Genomic DNA, 16,846 nt, shown 5'->3' on the forward strand with positions numbered 1-16,846 from the left:
GCCCCGGTGGGAAGCTGAAATGGTTAACTGTATTTCGAAGTCATGGAGGTTCCAGTCTTCACTTTTGTTTATACTATAATTACATTAAGTACCAAGTGTCAAAGCAAATACGTTGTAATTCTTTTAAAATATACAGCTAAATTCGCAGAACATGAACAAGACCCTCATAATCACCCAAAATAAATATGATCTACATACCAAGAGGGATATGTCTCCAGCAGTTTCAAAATATACCAAATGCAATGTCACGTATTGTATGTCAACGATAATCAGCACTTTTTCAGTATCTGCAAGCAATTTTATTGAATCTTAAAGAGGCTCTGTCACCACATTATAAGTGCCCTATCTCCTACATAAGGAGATCGGCGCTATAATGTAGGGGACAGCAGTGCTTTTTATTTAGAAAAACTATCTATTTTTACCATGTTAGAAGCGATTTTAGCTTTATGCTAATTCGTTTCTTAATGCCTAAGTAGGCGTGTTTTTACTTTAGACCAAGTGGGCATTGTACAGAGCAGTGTATGACGCTGACCAATCAGTGAGCAATCAGCGTCATGCACTTCTCCATTCATTTAGTCAGCGCATAGGGATCCTGCTAGATCAGTATGTGCTGTCTTATTATGACACATTAACGTTACTGAAGTGTTTAGACAGTGAATAGACATTCCTTCCAGCCAGGACGGGATGTCTATTCACAATCCCGACACTTCGTTAACGTTTCTGTGGTACTTACAGCAGAGCAAAGCGTAATCTTGCGAGATCCTGCTGTAAATGACAGGTTACAGGGAGATTACGCTTTGCTCTGCTGTAAGTACAACAGAAACGTTACCGAAGTGTCAGGATTGTGAATAGACATCCCGTCCTGGCTGGAAGGAATGTCATTTTCACTGTCTAAACACTTCAGTAACGTTAATATGTCAGTATAAGACAGCGCATAGCGAACAACGCAGTGTCACTATGCGCTGACTAAATGAATGGGGAGAAGTGTATGATGCTGATTGGTCAGCGTCATACACTCCTCTGTACAACGCCCACTTGGTCTAAAGTAAAAACACGCCCAGTTGGGCATTAAGAAACTAATTAGCATAAAGCTAAAATCGCTGATAACGTGGTAAAAATAGATTGTTTTTCTAAATAAAAAGCACTGCTGTCATCTTCATTATAGCGCCGATCTCCTTATGTAGGAGATGGGCCACTTACAATGTGGTGACAGAGTCTCTTTAAGCCACAAAGTAATTGTCTTGGGTTGTGAATCTTACCATAACATTCCTGGAGCTAAATAGTTCATCTGTAACACCCTACTCTGAGAAATAAGTCCAGTTAAGATAGCTGTGGCATACAATACATACAAAGAACACAACTGGATCAATCCAAACTTCATAGTGGTACATAAGTCAGGCTTCGTTCACATCTGCGCTAGGGTCATAGGTTTCCGTTTCCATCACCATTGATTTCAATCCACTTCCGCTGTGCAAGGGTTCCGTCGTTTTGACGGAATCAATAGCGTAGTAGACTATGGTATTGATTCTGTCAAAACGTCAGAACCCTTGCACAACAGAGACAAACGGAAACCATTGGCACTGGATTCGTCACCATTGAAATCAATGGTGATGGAAACGGAAACCTATGGTTTCCATTGGTGCCTGCCAGGGCTCCGTTCCAATGGAAAGCTCAAACGGAACGTTGGAATAGAGCCCTAGCGCAGATGTGAACGAAGCCTACATAAGTCTTGCAGCTACTGGCGTAGCTATAGGGGTATAAGATTACTATCTGCTGGACCCTGTATCTAAGCCTACGTTGTGGTAGGCTTAGATACAGGGTCCCACACACAGTATCACACATGGGCCCTGTATCTAAGCCTAACACACGTGTTACTAATCATTTTTTGTGTGTTTTCTTACAGGTTCGGTCGTTGGACTATGTCGGATTCCAGGACTACTTCGATGACAGCTTTTTTTTTATTATCAATAAAATGGTTAATGAGGGCTGTGTGTTTTTTTTTTTTATTTCAATAAAATATTTTTTCTATGTCTTTGTGGTTTTTTTTAAACTATATTACTACAGCCTTAGTAATGGCCGCCGGCTGATTGACAGCATCCATTGCTAAGGCGGGGCTTAGTGTTAGCCGATGCAGAGGCTAACACTAACCCCCTTTATTACCCCGGTACCCACCGCCACCAGGGGTGCTGGGAAGAGCCGGGTACGATCCAGTACCTGACCATCTGTAGTGATGGCCGGCCACTAGGGTGGCCGCAGGCTGGTATTGTCAGAAGGGGAAAGGCCAAAAACAGTGGCCCTTCCTACCCTGGTGATGCTAGGCTGCTGCTGCTTTATTGTATCTGGCTGGTTATGAAAAATGGGGGGGACCCCACGTCATTTAAAAAAAAATAAAGTAAAAAATAATTGGAAAGAACGATGTGGGGTCCCCCCCCAATTTTCATAACCAGCCAGATACAACACAGCAGCAGCAGGCAGCATTACAAGGGTGGGAAGGGCCACTGTTTTTGGCCTTCCCCAGCCTAATACTACCAGTCTGCGGCCGCCCCGGTGCCTGCCCGTCACTACAGATGGTCGGGTACTGGTTCGTACCCGGCTCTTCCCAGTACTCCTGGTGGCGGTGGGTACCGAGGTAATAATGGGGGTTAGTGTAGCCTCTGCACCGGCTAACATTAAGCCCCGCCTTAGTAATGGAGGTTATCAATCAGCCAGCGGCCATTACTAAGGCGGTGATAATAAAGTTTAAAAAGATACAAGCACATAGAAAAAATATTTTATTGAAATAAAAAAACACAACCCTCATTAACCATTTTATTGAGAATAAAAAAAACGCCGTCATTGAAGTCCTCGAATCTGAAGTCCAACAACCGAACCTGTAAAAAAAACACAAACACACAAAAATAATCAGTAACACATAAAGAAGCAAAATTATTATTCTTACCTATCCTGGGTCCAGCGCTGGAGACGCAATGTCAGCGAGCTGGGCCCTGTATCTAATCCAATCATGTGTGATACTGTCTGCTGAGCTGTGTATCTAATCCAATCATGTGTGATACTGTCTGCTGGGCACTGTATCTAATCGTATCTTGTGTGATACTGTCTGCTGGGCCCTATATCTAATCCGATCATGTGTGATACTGTCTGCTGAGCCACTGTATCTAATCCTATCACGTGTGATACTGCCTTCGGAGCCACTGTATCTAATCCTATCATGTGTGGTGCTGTCTGCTGAGCCACTGTATCTAATCCTATCATGTGTGGTACTGTCTGCTGAGCCACTGTATCTAATCCTATCATGTGTGATACTGTCTGCTGGGCCACTGTATCTAATCCTATCATGTGTGATACTGCCTTCTGAGCCACTGTATCTAATCCTATCATGTGTGATACTGTCTGCTGAGCCACTGTATCTAATCCTATCCATAGTTTATAGGGTCGTAGTGCTATAGATATGCTATGCTGTCTCATATACACACTTTTTTTTGGGCGGACACATATGTATTGGGGCTATTTCCCTGACATTTTAAGCCCTGAGGGTATGTTCACACGGCAGCGTCCGTTATGGCTGAAATTACGGTGCTGTTTTCTCCTGAATAATTTCAGCCGTAATGGCATGTGCAGGCGTCTTTCGCTGCGTCCATTACGGACGTAATTGGAGCTGTTTTTCTATGGAGTCCATGGAAAACGGCTCCATTTACGTCTGAAGAAGTGACAGGCACTTCTTTGACGCGGGCGTCTTTTTTACACGCCGCCTTTTGACAGCGGCGTGTAAAAAAAAATTACCGTCGGCACAGAACATCGTAAGACCCATTCAAATGAATGGGCAGATGTTTGCCAACGCTTTTGAGCCGCATTTTCGGACGTAATTCAATGCTAAAACGCCCGAATTACGTCCGTAAATAGGGTGTGTGAACCCAGCCTTAGTGACGCCCCGGCTGCTAGTGCTGCATTGTTGGGTCACTTAGGAGACCCAGCGATGCGGACCGTCGGCCATGAGAAGTTTGCGGGGGGGGGGGGGGGGCCGAGTAAGAATTTTTGCATCGGGGCCCATGAGCCTTTAGCTACGCCCCTGCTTGCAGCCGCAAAATCCATAGTAAATCTCCCCCAGGGTGTCAGTTTTTCCTGGAATGTTCTTTTGACAAAATAGATTAGAATACAAATGATAACAGCTCTGTCTAAGGCATCACATAGGTCATTCCCACTGGTCTACAATGACATAAGAGAATTCTTAGCTTGATCTTGAACTTCAGTCATCACAGCATTCTTACTCACATGTCCTCATCCCATCCCCACCTTATCCCTTACCTACCCAGTTTGTGTCCCTGCGTCTGACATGTGTACATATAATATATTGATATATTAATATTATATATATATTAATAGCTTTCAGGTGCAATTTCATGGTTCCTATTTTGTACAACACTCGTTGCTCGTTTTCTCATATTTTGAAACAAAAACAGAATTCTAAATTCAAACATGGGCCATCCTTTCCACATACAGTATTTCAGTAAATTGATTTTCAACTAGAATCGTTATCACTCTTTATATACAAAATATTCTGTAGGACTTTACAATAAAGAAATACAAAGTCTATACAAATGACAGACACTGGAGGCAATTTAAGAAGAAAAAAAGATCTACAAAGAGACACAAGAGTTATTGTCCTGCCTGCCAGAACTTATAGTCCAAGGTGCAGATTTACTAAGACTTGCAATCCATATGCCAGTCTTGACTATCTGCTACACTGGAGTATGATGAGTATGCCTCTTAATATATCTGTTGCACCTTCCCACTGGTCGTGACTGTGGCCATGCGCCTTCCATTTCCCCCCCAAAATCGGGCATAGAATAAAAAAATATATTCTAACCTCAGCTCCACGCTTCGCTTCTCCACTCCGGGTCCCCTCAGCATTCCAGCGCAGCTCATACAAGGCCCTGACACCGAGCAGAATTAGGGCCTTGTATGCAAGGCAGCACTTAACATCATCAGTTTTGCGTTGCATGCAATGACCTGACGCTGCCCTGCGCTGGTATGTTGTATGAGCTGCGTCATGCTGAGGGGACTTGGAGGGGAGAAGGAGAGGTGAGCATGATGCTTTTTTTTAAAAATTGTAATTGTTTGAAGGGGGAAGGTTTTTGGAACAGTCCGATGGGGGGGGGGGGGGGGCAAGATACCTGGCCCTACATGGGCCTCTACCTTGCTACACCCTACACACACACAGTGAAATCTATGCCAGCTCCTAGATTTCCACTAGAATTTCATAAATTATAATAAATTTGTTGGGTCGCTGTAGCCCTGCCCCCTTTTGTGAAGTCATGCTCCACCCATTTCAACAAAAGTGGTGAGAGCAGCATATATAGGTCAAATGTAGCAATTTGTACTGCAATTTGCAACTTTTGGGCCCTTTTTCAAATTTTCTACACCACAAAGCTATACTAGAAAGGTTAATAAATTGCACCCTAAGAGTAATGAGGGTGGTGATACAGAAGGTAGAAATGCAACTGTCCACAAAAATGAAAAAAAGTCAAATACCATCATTGGTCTAAATTCAAATATTTAATGATATAAACCAATAATATGATAATGATTGTATAATATTTAACACAAACCATATATATGTTTTATAAATAACACTCACAGGACATCTTCACCATTGTGTGGCCACAATCCTGCCTAGAATGTCACTGTTTGTTTTGAGAAATTTTGGTTCTTCACATTTTGTTATTATTCTAAGCTCAAAGAGTGCCAACTCTTTCAAACATTGACCGCTTGCAATGTACCCCCAACTGAAGCCTTTGGAGATGTATTTTAGGCCTCATTCACACGGCATAATTTATGTAGGTATTTTGCATCAGTATTTGTAGGCCAAAACATGCAGTAGGTCCATAATACAGAAGAGGTACCATTCTTTCCATTATACTACTTTTCTGTGTAGGATACACTTCTGGTTTTGGCTTCCAAATACTGCCGTGTAAATGAGGCCTTACTCCCTATACAATACATTTGAACAGTTAGAGCAGTATCCACAGTTTGGTAATTATATCTATATTTTTTTCTTAACGAGATTTTAGACCCCCACCGATCCTTAGAATAAAGGGGCCACAGCGTTGGTATAGTACTGCAGAACCTTTACAATGTTTCCCTTCACATCGGCGCACCCGGCCTCCCATTGTGCAGGGAACTGCAACACGGCTCGATTCAAGTGATCAGAAAGTGATGGTACATCCTAGCAATATGCTATAACTTTATGAGAAGGGGAAAACCCATTAAGTATTGGAAGATATCACTTTTGACTTGTTACTGTTGTACACTCTTTGGTCTAACATACGACATCTTTTCTTCAGTAATAGCTTCTTGTTAATTTCTTGAAGCTTTCACCATATCCTACCCTACATCCGTCAACGCTCACTTGACACATACCTTACATGGACAAAAGTATTGGGACAGACTACTTATTGAATTCAGGTGTTTCTTTCAGTCTCTTTGCCAAAGGTGTATAAAATCCAGCACCTAGCCATGCAGTCTTAGTTTACAAACATTTGTGAAAGAATGCGTGGTTCTAAAGAGCTCAATGAATTTGAACAAAGTACTGCCATAGGAAACCACCGTCGCAAGTCAGTTCATGACATTTATTCCCTCCTAGATATTCCATAATCAACTGTGAGTGGTATTATTGCAAAGGGGAAGCGTTTAGGAACCAAAGCAACTCAGCCACTAAGTTGCAGACCAAGTAAATTGCTGAGGCGCATAGTGCATAAAAGTCGCCAATGCTCTGCTCCTTTGGCATTAATATCAGCACAAAACTGTCCACCGGGAGCTTCATGTCATGGGTTTCCATGGCCGAGCAGCTGCATGCAAGGATTACATCACCAAGCACAATGCCAAGCATCGGATTGAGTCGTTTGAAGCACGCTGCCACTGGACTCTGGAGCAGGGGAAACGTGTTCTGTGGAGTGACGAATCACATGTCTCTATCTGGCAGTCTGATGGACCAGGGTTTGGCGAATACCAGGAGAACGTTGCCTGCCTGACCGCGATGTGCCAACTGAAAAGTTTGGTGGAGGAGGCATAATGTGTTGGGGTTGTTTTTCAGGGATTGGCCTAGGCCCCTTAGTTCCAGTGCAGGGAAATCTTAATGCTTCAGTAGACCAAGACATATTGAACATTTGTATGCTTTGTGGGAACAGTTTGGGGAAGGCCCTTTTCTGTTCCAGCATGACTGTGCTGAGTGCAGGAAGCAAGGTCCATAAAGAGTGAGTTTGGTGAGGAAGAACTTGACTGGCCCGCACCGAGCCCTGGCCGCTGACTTCAACAGCATCAAACACCTTTAGGATGAACTAGAACGGAGATTGCGAGTAAGGCCCTCTCGTCCAACTTCAGTGTCTGACTTCACATTTGCTTTTCTGGATGAATGGGTTAAAGTTCCCACAGACAAACTCCAAAATCTTGTAGAAAGTCTTCCCAGAGGAGTGGAAGCTGTTTTAGCTGCAAAGTGGTACCAAACTCCATGTGGATTTAAAATGGGATGTCATAAAAGCTCCTGTAGATGTAATGTGTAGATGTCCCAAAACGTTTGTCCATTTAGTGTAGGTGTACTAGTTTTTGACATTATAATACCCATCTGTTGAGACATACTGACCTTATGCCATGTTCTTGTTATTTACATGACGTATCGGTGGTCTCTGATACCGCCTGCCCAGCAATGTTACTGTGCTTGTGCATAATGAGCGCTATTGTTTCTCATTTAAACATTCATCTGTGATTTTAACCTACCCCTTACTTTATATCCCTATTGAAAAACCCAATAAAAACAGATTGAAATAGAATAATAATTATTGCATTGATAAGATATGTGTTGTTTAACCGTGAAGAGTGGCGTTTACTTGTCTTTGAACAATGATGAACTGTAAAAATAATTTGCTTTGAATGGGTTGGATTTCTTTTTCAGGATATGGTTTTAATTAAGAATCAGAAATAGGCAGAATAAAGCAATACAATATTATTTTGTTGTTTTTGAGAATCTACTAAAGGTTGTTATAAGAGTAGGTTACTGTGTATCTTCCCTAAGGAGAAAATTATTCAGTATGTTCTCTTCCTTTTAAACAAAATAAGTACATCAGAACATTAAAAATCTCAGACAATGATTACTTTTGCCTGAGTGCATTTCCTGGCTGGCCAAAATGATACGACTTCTCCTATCCAATACCAATGACATACCTAACATTCCTAGTGGTGATATGCTTATCTGTGCTCCATGCCATCCTGTCTCATAGAAAGAGTGTAATGAGTCACAGATGTAAAGTGTACCTTATGATGGGTGGTCACTCTGGAACCAGGATGGAAATACCACTAGCCTCGCTTGACACATCTGCTTTGACCATTAGAGGACATATCATGCAGATAGCTGGATAAACATCACCACGATAATCTTATTTAAGAAGAAAACAGCCTACAAAGAATGCAAGGCACACATGTTCCTCATATAGTCGTAACTAAGCTTAAACAGAAACAGAAGGGCAAAGAAAGTGATAGTACAAAACCTTCTGCTGGATCTCAGAAACGTGTTCTCTTAATATAAACTGGACAAACTACATCCAACCATTAACTAGTGCATCGAGATATTATGGCAATTACTAATATTAACAGGATCAACATGATCTTAGACATAAGCCAGGGTTATATAAAGCTGTTCTGCTCTTGAGTATAGCAATAGAAGCATCTAAAATTTAATGAGGCCTAAGGCCTATGCACACAAGCGTAAAAACTCCCGTTATTACGGGTCTAATTACAACCCGTAATAACGGGCTCATAGACTTCTATTGGCCACGGGTACCTTCCCGTTTTCTTACGGGAAGGTGCCCGTGCCGTTGAAAAAGATAGAACATGTCCTATTTCAGGCCGTAATAACGGCACGGGCAGCCCATAGAAGTCTATGGAGCTCCCGTAATGACGGGTGGCTACGTGTGTGAACCCGTCATTACGGCAGCGTTGCTAGGCGACGTCAGTAAATAGTCACTGTCCAGGGTGCTGAAAGAGTTAACTGATCGGCAGTAACTCTTTAAGCACCCTGGACAGTGAATTCCGATCACAATATACAGCAACCTGTAAAAAAAAAGAAAAGACGTTCATACTTACCGAGAACTTCCTGCTTCTTCCTCCAGTCCGGCCTCCCGGCCGTTGCCTTGGTACGCGTCCCTCTCGACATCCGGCCCGACATCCCTGGATGACGTTTCAGCCCATGTGACCGCTGCAGCCAATCACAGGCCAATCACATGCTGCAGCGGTCACATGGACTGCCGCGTCATCCAGGGATGTCGGGCTGGATGTCAAGAGAGGGATGCGTCACCAAGGCAACGGCCGGGTATGTATGAATTTCTTTTACTTTTACCTCGGAAAGGGCTGCCCCTTCTCTCTATCCTGCACTGTTAGAGAGAAGGGGCTGCTGATTAGTGCAGTGCAATTTTGCAGAGAATATGTGCCCGTAAATACGGGTGGAATACGGGTGACACCTGGCCCGTATTTACAGGCACGGGTCCGTAAATACTGGTGCAAAACGGGTCAAATACGTGTGATACCGGACCCGTATTTACGCCAGTATTTACGGGTGGGAAAAAATACGGTCGTGTGCATGAGGCCTTAGTCATCACTTTATAGAGCATAAATTTTGGAATGCAACAAACTTCTATAAAGGTGACGGCTTCTCCTTCAGTGACTATGAAAATAAATAGCTAGGAATTACAGCTATACATGGCCCACATTCAGTATGTCCTCGTTCCACAATGATGAAATGATTGCAAGAAGTTTTGAACTCGTCTGACATGATTTACCCAGAGTAAGGCCCCATGCACACGACCGTGCCCATAATCACGATCCTTGATTACGGGCATGGCCGGCCGCATTTGCAGGCAGTGCTCCCATTATAAAGTATGGGAGCTTGTCCGTAAAATAAAAAAATAGGACATGACCTACTTTTTACGGAAGGTTTCTACGGCCTGGATACCTTCCCGTAAATATACGGGAAGGTATCCATCGGCGATAGAAATGAATGGGTCCGTAATTACGGACGAAATATGCGGACGTGTGCATGGGGGCTTAACAGCGGGAGGCTATAAGAAATCAATAGATTTGTTGGAAGGAAATAATAAAATAATTATTGATAGTTGTTTGAATGAGGAATGTGAAGGATGTCATTTAAAATTGCACAAATTACCGGATTACTCTAGATGAGGGCAGTGATGATGGTGAAATATATTTTATTTTACAGTTCTTTAGGAGGGTTTTTTTTTTTTTGTGGAACAAATTATATTATTTATTAACACTGTTTTGGGATACATATATCTTAGAACTTAACATAAGTAACCCTCACATTTTTTGATTAGTTGGTTTATGTTCACCATGCTGTACAAATAAAATTTTAAGCTATCGAATTTACGGGTCATTATGTTTACAGGGATACCAAATATATATATATATATATATATATATATATATATATATATTTATGTTTGATTAATTTATTTTCATGTAACAAGATCTGTTTATTCTTTCCTATATTTGTCTGACTTTTTTTGGACTGTTAGTAGACTATTACTTCTGTATTCCAATAGATTATTGTCTAGAAGAGACTGACAAGCCCCTATTAGGCCATACCTAAATCACGGTCTAATAGGCATCTAAATAAGACAGTCCCGGATGCCTTTCTTATGCCCCTGACTGCTATATTTAACTGTCTGCCCCTGTACACAATGAAAAAGGGAGGCCTTTTAACGTTGTTAACATCTCTTAGATACCACTGTGAGTATTGACTGCAGCCAGGGCCGTCATCAGGGGGGTATTAGGGGTAGTGGTGTGAGGGGCCCGGCCAAACCTAATTGAAAGGGGGGCCCGGCAACTGCCTCGACATTCTTTTGGTAGGAAAAAACGGGCCCCTGCAATGGGGCCCGTTTTTTTCACCAAAAGAATGTCGTGAGCTGCTGCTGCTGCGGGCCCCCTCCCCTCATCATGGGGGGCCGTCAAACCGTCCGCCCGCGCGCGCGCACCCGATCGCGCGCACAAGGAAACTCCCGCGCGTGCGCACTCGCGAGCGCGCATCCATGAACGCCCGCACTGGAGACCGCCCGCGCGCGCACCCGCGATCGACCGCGCACGCACCCGCGACCGGCCGCGCGCGCAGCCGCGGACAAACATGGACAAAACTTACCTGGAGCCTGGCTGGAGGTGAAGGACTGGACGTCTGGACCGAAGACCTCCCCTGGAAGACATCGCCGGAAGAGGACTGGAGTGGGAGCAGCTCTTCTGACACAGTGAGTAAATTATCTCAAAGTGCTATTTATGTATGGCCCTGTTCACACAGTATTTTGCAGGCAAAAAAAAATCTGCCTCAAAATTCCTTAAAGAATTTTGAGGCAGATTTTGCCCTGCCCACACTATCTTGCCGCGTTTTTTTGCTGCGTTTTTTGCTCGCGGCGATTGAGGACAGCAGACAAAAAACGCAGCGAAAAATGCATTTTCTGCCTCCCATTGATTTCGATGGGAGGTCAGAGGCGGAACCGCGGCAAGAAAGGACGTGCTGCTTTTTCTTTTTTCCGCGACTGGTTCCCATTGATTTCAGATTAAATCAATTGGAGGCGGTTTTGGAAGTTGTTTGGTGCTGATTCTGACGCAGCGTCCGAGTCAATATCAAGGCCCAAAAACTCTGTGAACTGGGCCTTATTGTTAGGGCTTATTCAGACGAACGTGTAATACGTACGTGAAAATCACTGACAGTCTGAACGGCCCCATAGAGTAACATAGGTCCGTGCGAGGCGCGTGAAATCACTGACAGTCTGAACGGCCCCATAGAGTAACATAGGTCCATGCGAGGCGCCTGAAAATCACACACGTTTCACGGACGTATTACACGTTCGTCTGAATAAGCCCTAACAATAAGGCCCAGTTCACAGAGTTTTTGGGCCTTGATATTGACTCGGACGCTGCGTCAGAATCAGCACCAAACAACTTCCAAAACCGCCTCCCATTGATTTAATCTGAAATCAATGGGAGCCAGTCGCGGAAAAAAGAAAAAGCAGCACGTCCTTTCTTGCCGCGGTTCCGCCTCTGACCTCCCATCTAAATCAATGGGAGGCAGAAAATGCATTTTTCGCTGCGTTTTCTGTCTGCTGTCCTCAATCGCCGCAGGCAAAAAACGCGGCAAGATAGTGTGGGCAGGTCAAAATCTGCCTCAAAATTCAGTGCGCGGTTCCAGGCGGTCGCCGGTGCGCATGCGCGGGAGTTTGCGGGTGCGCGTGATCGGTCGCACGGGCGGCGGTGTTTGACGGCCCCCATGCTACCCAGGGCCGCCATCAGGGGGGGTATTAGGGGTACTGATGTGAGAGGCCCGGCCAAACCTAATTGAAAGGGGGGCCCGCAGCTCATGACATTCTTTTGGTGAAAAAAACGGGCCCCATTGCAGGGGCCTGTTTTTTTTCTACCAAAGGCAAGTCGCGGCAGTTTGCCGGGCCCCCCTTTCAATTAGGTTTGGCCGGGCCTCTCACATCAGTACCCCTAATACCCCCCCTGATGGCGGCCCTGGGTACCATGATATAGTACTGGATGGAGTACCGTTAACAGGCGGTGCCACGGTAGGGGGGCCCAGAAAATGTAGCTGTAGGGGGCCCTGAAATTCCTGATGGCGGCCCTGACTGCAGCATCTAAGCGGTTGAATGGCCAAGATTGTTGCTGCGGGAAGACGGCTGTCAGTCAGTGGTTGAGCCACGCCTGCAATGTTTACACGGGGAAAGAGTGGTTCACAGAGACTGAATGGGGCCGAATATTTAATTAAAATAAATAGGTATTTAACACATTTGTACTAAATTGGCAATTTCTGGAAGGATCAGGATTTATTAATTCCTGGAGGACTAGTCCGTCAGTATCAAAAACTCAATTCTAAATAAAAATACAGTCACAATACCGATGGTTTCTATGTTTTTTTTGCCATTTTTCGTGCATAATTGTGCTATAGTTTGTTAGTGAAATTGAGCACTTACTCAGGGGATGTAATGCTGGCCCAGACACTTGGCTGTCCAGAAATGTATGAAGTCAATGCTAACCTTTTGTATGAAGTAATTTCCTGTAGTCAGTACCCACAATATAAAGAATGAAGCAGACATATACAAAGTTCACACCACCTCTGTAGACCATTACCCTTTTAGCAACCCTAATTTCCTGATACCTCACCACACATCATGTCTATTACTTGCAAGACCTCATTTCCATGCTCCTCCCATTGCTAACCCAACACATCAGACTCTCTTCCACCACCCAAACCCACCACTTCAGAAAAGCGTACAAGCTGCAATAACCCAGTGTCCACTACACAACTGTATTAGCAGCTAGTTCCCCCACCTTCTGTCTCTTTCCCCCTTCCCTTTAGATTGTAAAGGCCCTTTTACATGGACCAATGATCGGTTGAACGAGTGCTCGTATAAATGTTCGTTCCTGATCATTGCCCTGTATAAACAGAGGAGAAATCAGCCTGATGAACTAGCAAACGCTCGTTCATTGGCTGATCGCATTTTTTTTGCGAACCAAACAATGGTTGTTAGTCGGCAGCACATCTCTCTGTGTAAACCGGGAGATGTGCTGCCGAAATGCTGCACATCTCTCTGTGTAAACCGGGTGATGTGCTGCCGAAATAATACAAATGCATGGGGATGAACGATTGTAGTAACGATTAATTGTCCCCATATATTACAGAGGATTGCTCCTTGTGAATAAAGCTAACAAGCATTGATCGACGTGCTGTACCATCAATCGGCGCTCGTTTTCATGGCCAGTATCGGGCCATCTAAAGGCCCTTGCGGCCAGGGTCCTTTCCTTCTATACTGTCTGTCACCTAGTAAACTCATATTTATTGTACTCTCTTGTTTTTACCGTGTATTCATGTTATGTATTTAAAGCCTCAGTATTTCAAGTGCACAATGCCCTAGACGTTAATTGCGCTATAAAATAAATAATAATAATAATGGTTAAAATGGCATTGTCTGTAGTTTTTCTCTCCTATATACTAGTTCAATGTCTGTAACAGTTTATAAAAGCCCTTAATATCTTCATCATGGTTCTGCAATGTAATTGTTTCGGAGTCAGGTAGTGGTCCCTCTTTACTGAAATCAGATTGGTGCAGGTTAACCTGGGGTGCATAGTTAAGGGAGCCCTTGTCTTCGCCCTTAAAGGGGTTGTCCAGTTTGGGGGCTGTTTTTTATACTGATGACCTATCCACAGGATAGTTCATTAGTATATGATCGGCGGGGGCCCGACACCCTGACCCCGCACTGATCAGGTAGGTCATCAGTCTAAAAAACAGCCCCCAACGTGGAGAACCCCTTCAACTTCCTCATGGAAGTATAGTCATTTCTACGGGATACCCCGCAGGTCAAAGACCACTGCATACTCTCCCATGGAACAACCTGTAATTCTGTATTGTATGCATTCCCAGAATGTGTAGTCTTTTTTTGTTAGTATACAAGTATGTTTCCATTTACTTGTACTCTATAAATAAAGTATGTCATGTTCCAGACCATCAGCTGAGGGAGGGGAAACACTTTATTTGTGCAACGTGAATTTTACATTTGGTGGAACGTCTCTTAAATCTGCATGGTAAACAGTTAACAGTTTCCTCAGCGCTACAGATATTTAAATGTGTGGCACCGCGCATGCTCGACCACTGCTCCATTCAAAGTTCTCCTCACTGCAGTCGTTCAGTGAGGAGGAATGGGAGGCTTGGCACCCCTCTTCTAGTAAATGTGGGTGTTCCAGCGGTGGGACCCCAGCGATCAGACATTTATCACCTATCCTGTGAATAGGTGATGCATATCTATTGTAGGAAAACCCCTTTGAAAGCTCTAACCATTACTTAAACAATATTTATTCTCAACAGGTGGAGCTCCTTGTCGTTTTAGGATGCACCTAAGTTGAACAGCTGTAAGCATCCCAGAAATTTTGAACTACTACTTCAGGAAATATAAAAAAAAATCCTCAAGCTGCCCCACCTGAAGTGTCGGGAAAGTAGCCAAGTACAACCGAAAAAATTATTTTGTCTACTTAAAGAGATGAAAATCTGGAGAACTTCAACTGAGACCAATGACTGCTTATAAATAATTTACATTTTTATGTGGCATTCTATTCCTCAATATGTTTTTAAACAGACTGTAGACTGAATAATAAACTCCTTTACTGAACTCTGGAAAGGATATTTGGTCAGAGTAAATTATGCCAAAAAGTGACCAACAAATGTTTCCAGCTGCCTGTAATTCAGAAGTGAAAGCCAGATTAAATATACTCTCGCAATATGTGGGATCAGTAGTTTGTGTGTTTATGACCTACTCTCTCATAGTAAGACACTACTTTTTAAACATTTCTGCTATAGAATGTATTCATCTGCCAGAATTTTATATATTGTAAAAGTTCTTCTGGTAAATATTTAAAAATGTAATTCCGTAACACATATATCATTATCAATGTTTTTGAAAATCCATTAAAAGTATCATGAATGTAGTATTAGTTGGAAAGGTCATGAAACAAATATAGTATCAACACATCTAAAATAAGCATAGTATACAATTATCACAGGCAAGACAGTATATGCAGTATACAACGAGTGCATCAGGATACAGTGCAGTGAGATGCCCATCATTGTTACTATAGGAAAATGGTCTCTGTATTGGCCCATCAACAACGGCACATCAAACGAGTACATAATAAATTCTTCCAGTGAGTAGTGGTTTGGACACAAAATGAGTGCAAGAGACATAAGTTTGTGCATTGAGTGTGTTAAATGTTACCGTAAATCCCTACCTGGAAAAAAAAAGAAGAATGGGGTGGATTTTCAGGACTGTGACATTATGTCATGTGGACAGCTTGTACGCACCATTGTCAGTATGAGGCCAGTGGGGAACGATTTACACTCTAGAAGACATATCTTAAAACAGCTCCCCGTTCCCTATACAGAGCTGTTGCCGCTTTAAATTATTACAGTGCAAATTCACATGTAGGTCCAGACACTGATGCTACTGTGTACAATGCAAGTCTCTTTGACACAGTCGGCAACAGGTTCTTTTCTAAAAAAAAAAAAATGTAATGGTGTGCCATGCGTACAGTGGAAAATATACCGTAGTCACATTACTCAAGACGTCTACATCCAATAGTTTTAGTTCTGAACCTTTATCTAATGAAACCTCCTGGGTTCATATCTTCTCCTCTCCAATTCTACCTTTTTAGTAAAAATATGTGCACTACCATGTGTGGATGTATAGAGAGATCCTCAGCATAGTTTCATATAATTTCATCAATCTCATCAGATTAGACTAGACTACAGAGAAAGAGAATATGAGTAAAGTTTATCTTGAAGAAATCCATGACTTACCAAATCGTTTGTATCCAAAGGACTGCACCTCCTCCTCTTCTGCAAAGTCATCTTTAAAAAAAAACAAAAAAAACAATGGTTTTAGAAACTTGCATTGTTGCACAGTAACATAGTCAGTAAGTATGATTGAATAAATACATAACTCCATCTTGATCAACCTATAATCCCGCAGTGTTGATTCAGAGGAAGACAATACAACCCCTATAAGACAGAAGCCTATTTTCCTCATCTTTCCTCATACTACCTACATTTGTACATTCTGAAGTCAACCTATTGCTGCAAAGACTTCAATTATATAGACTTCAATGTACATAGCAAGATATTAAAGAAGCTCTGTCACCAGATTATTATAAATTCCCTATCTCCTACCTAATCTGATCGGCGCTGTAATGTAGATAACAACAGTGGTTTTTATTTTGAAAAATGATCATTTTTCAGCAAGTTATGAAC

General features: G+C 42.9%; 1 protein-coding gene across 1 annotated transcript in view; it reads right to left on the bottom strand.

The window, feature by feature from the left end:
- COLEC12 (collectin subfamily member 12) overlaps positions 1-16,846 on the bottom strand; it is a 156,303-nt gene that overhangs the window by 122,743 nt on the left and 16,714 nt on the right. The window contains exon 2 of the mRNA XM_075828351.1: positions 16,397-16,447. Coding sequence (XP_075684466.1) covers positions 16,397-16,447 — 51 coding nt within the window. The remainder of the gene's footprint in view (positions 1-16,396; positions 16,448-16,846) is intronic.

This window comes from Rhinoderma darwinii, chromosome 5 (assembly GCF_050947455.1).
Source record: "Rhinoderma darwinii isolate aRhiDar2 chromosome 5, aRhiDar2.hap1, whole genome shotgun sequence".
Taxonomy (NCBI): Eukaryota; Metazoa; Chordata; class Amphibia; order Anura; family Rhinodermatidae; genus Rhinoderma; species Rhinoderma darwinii.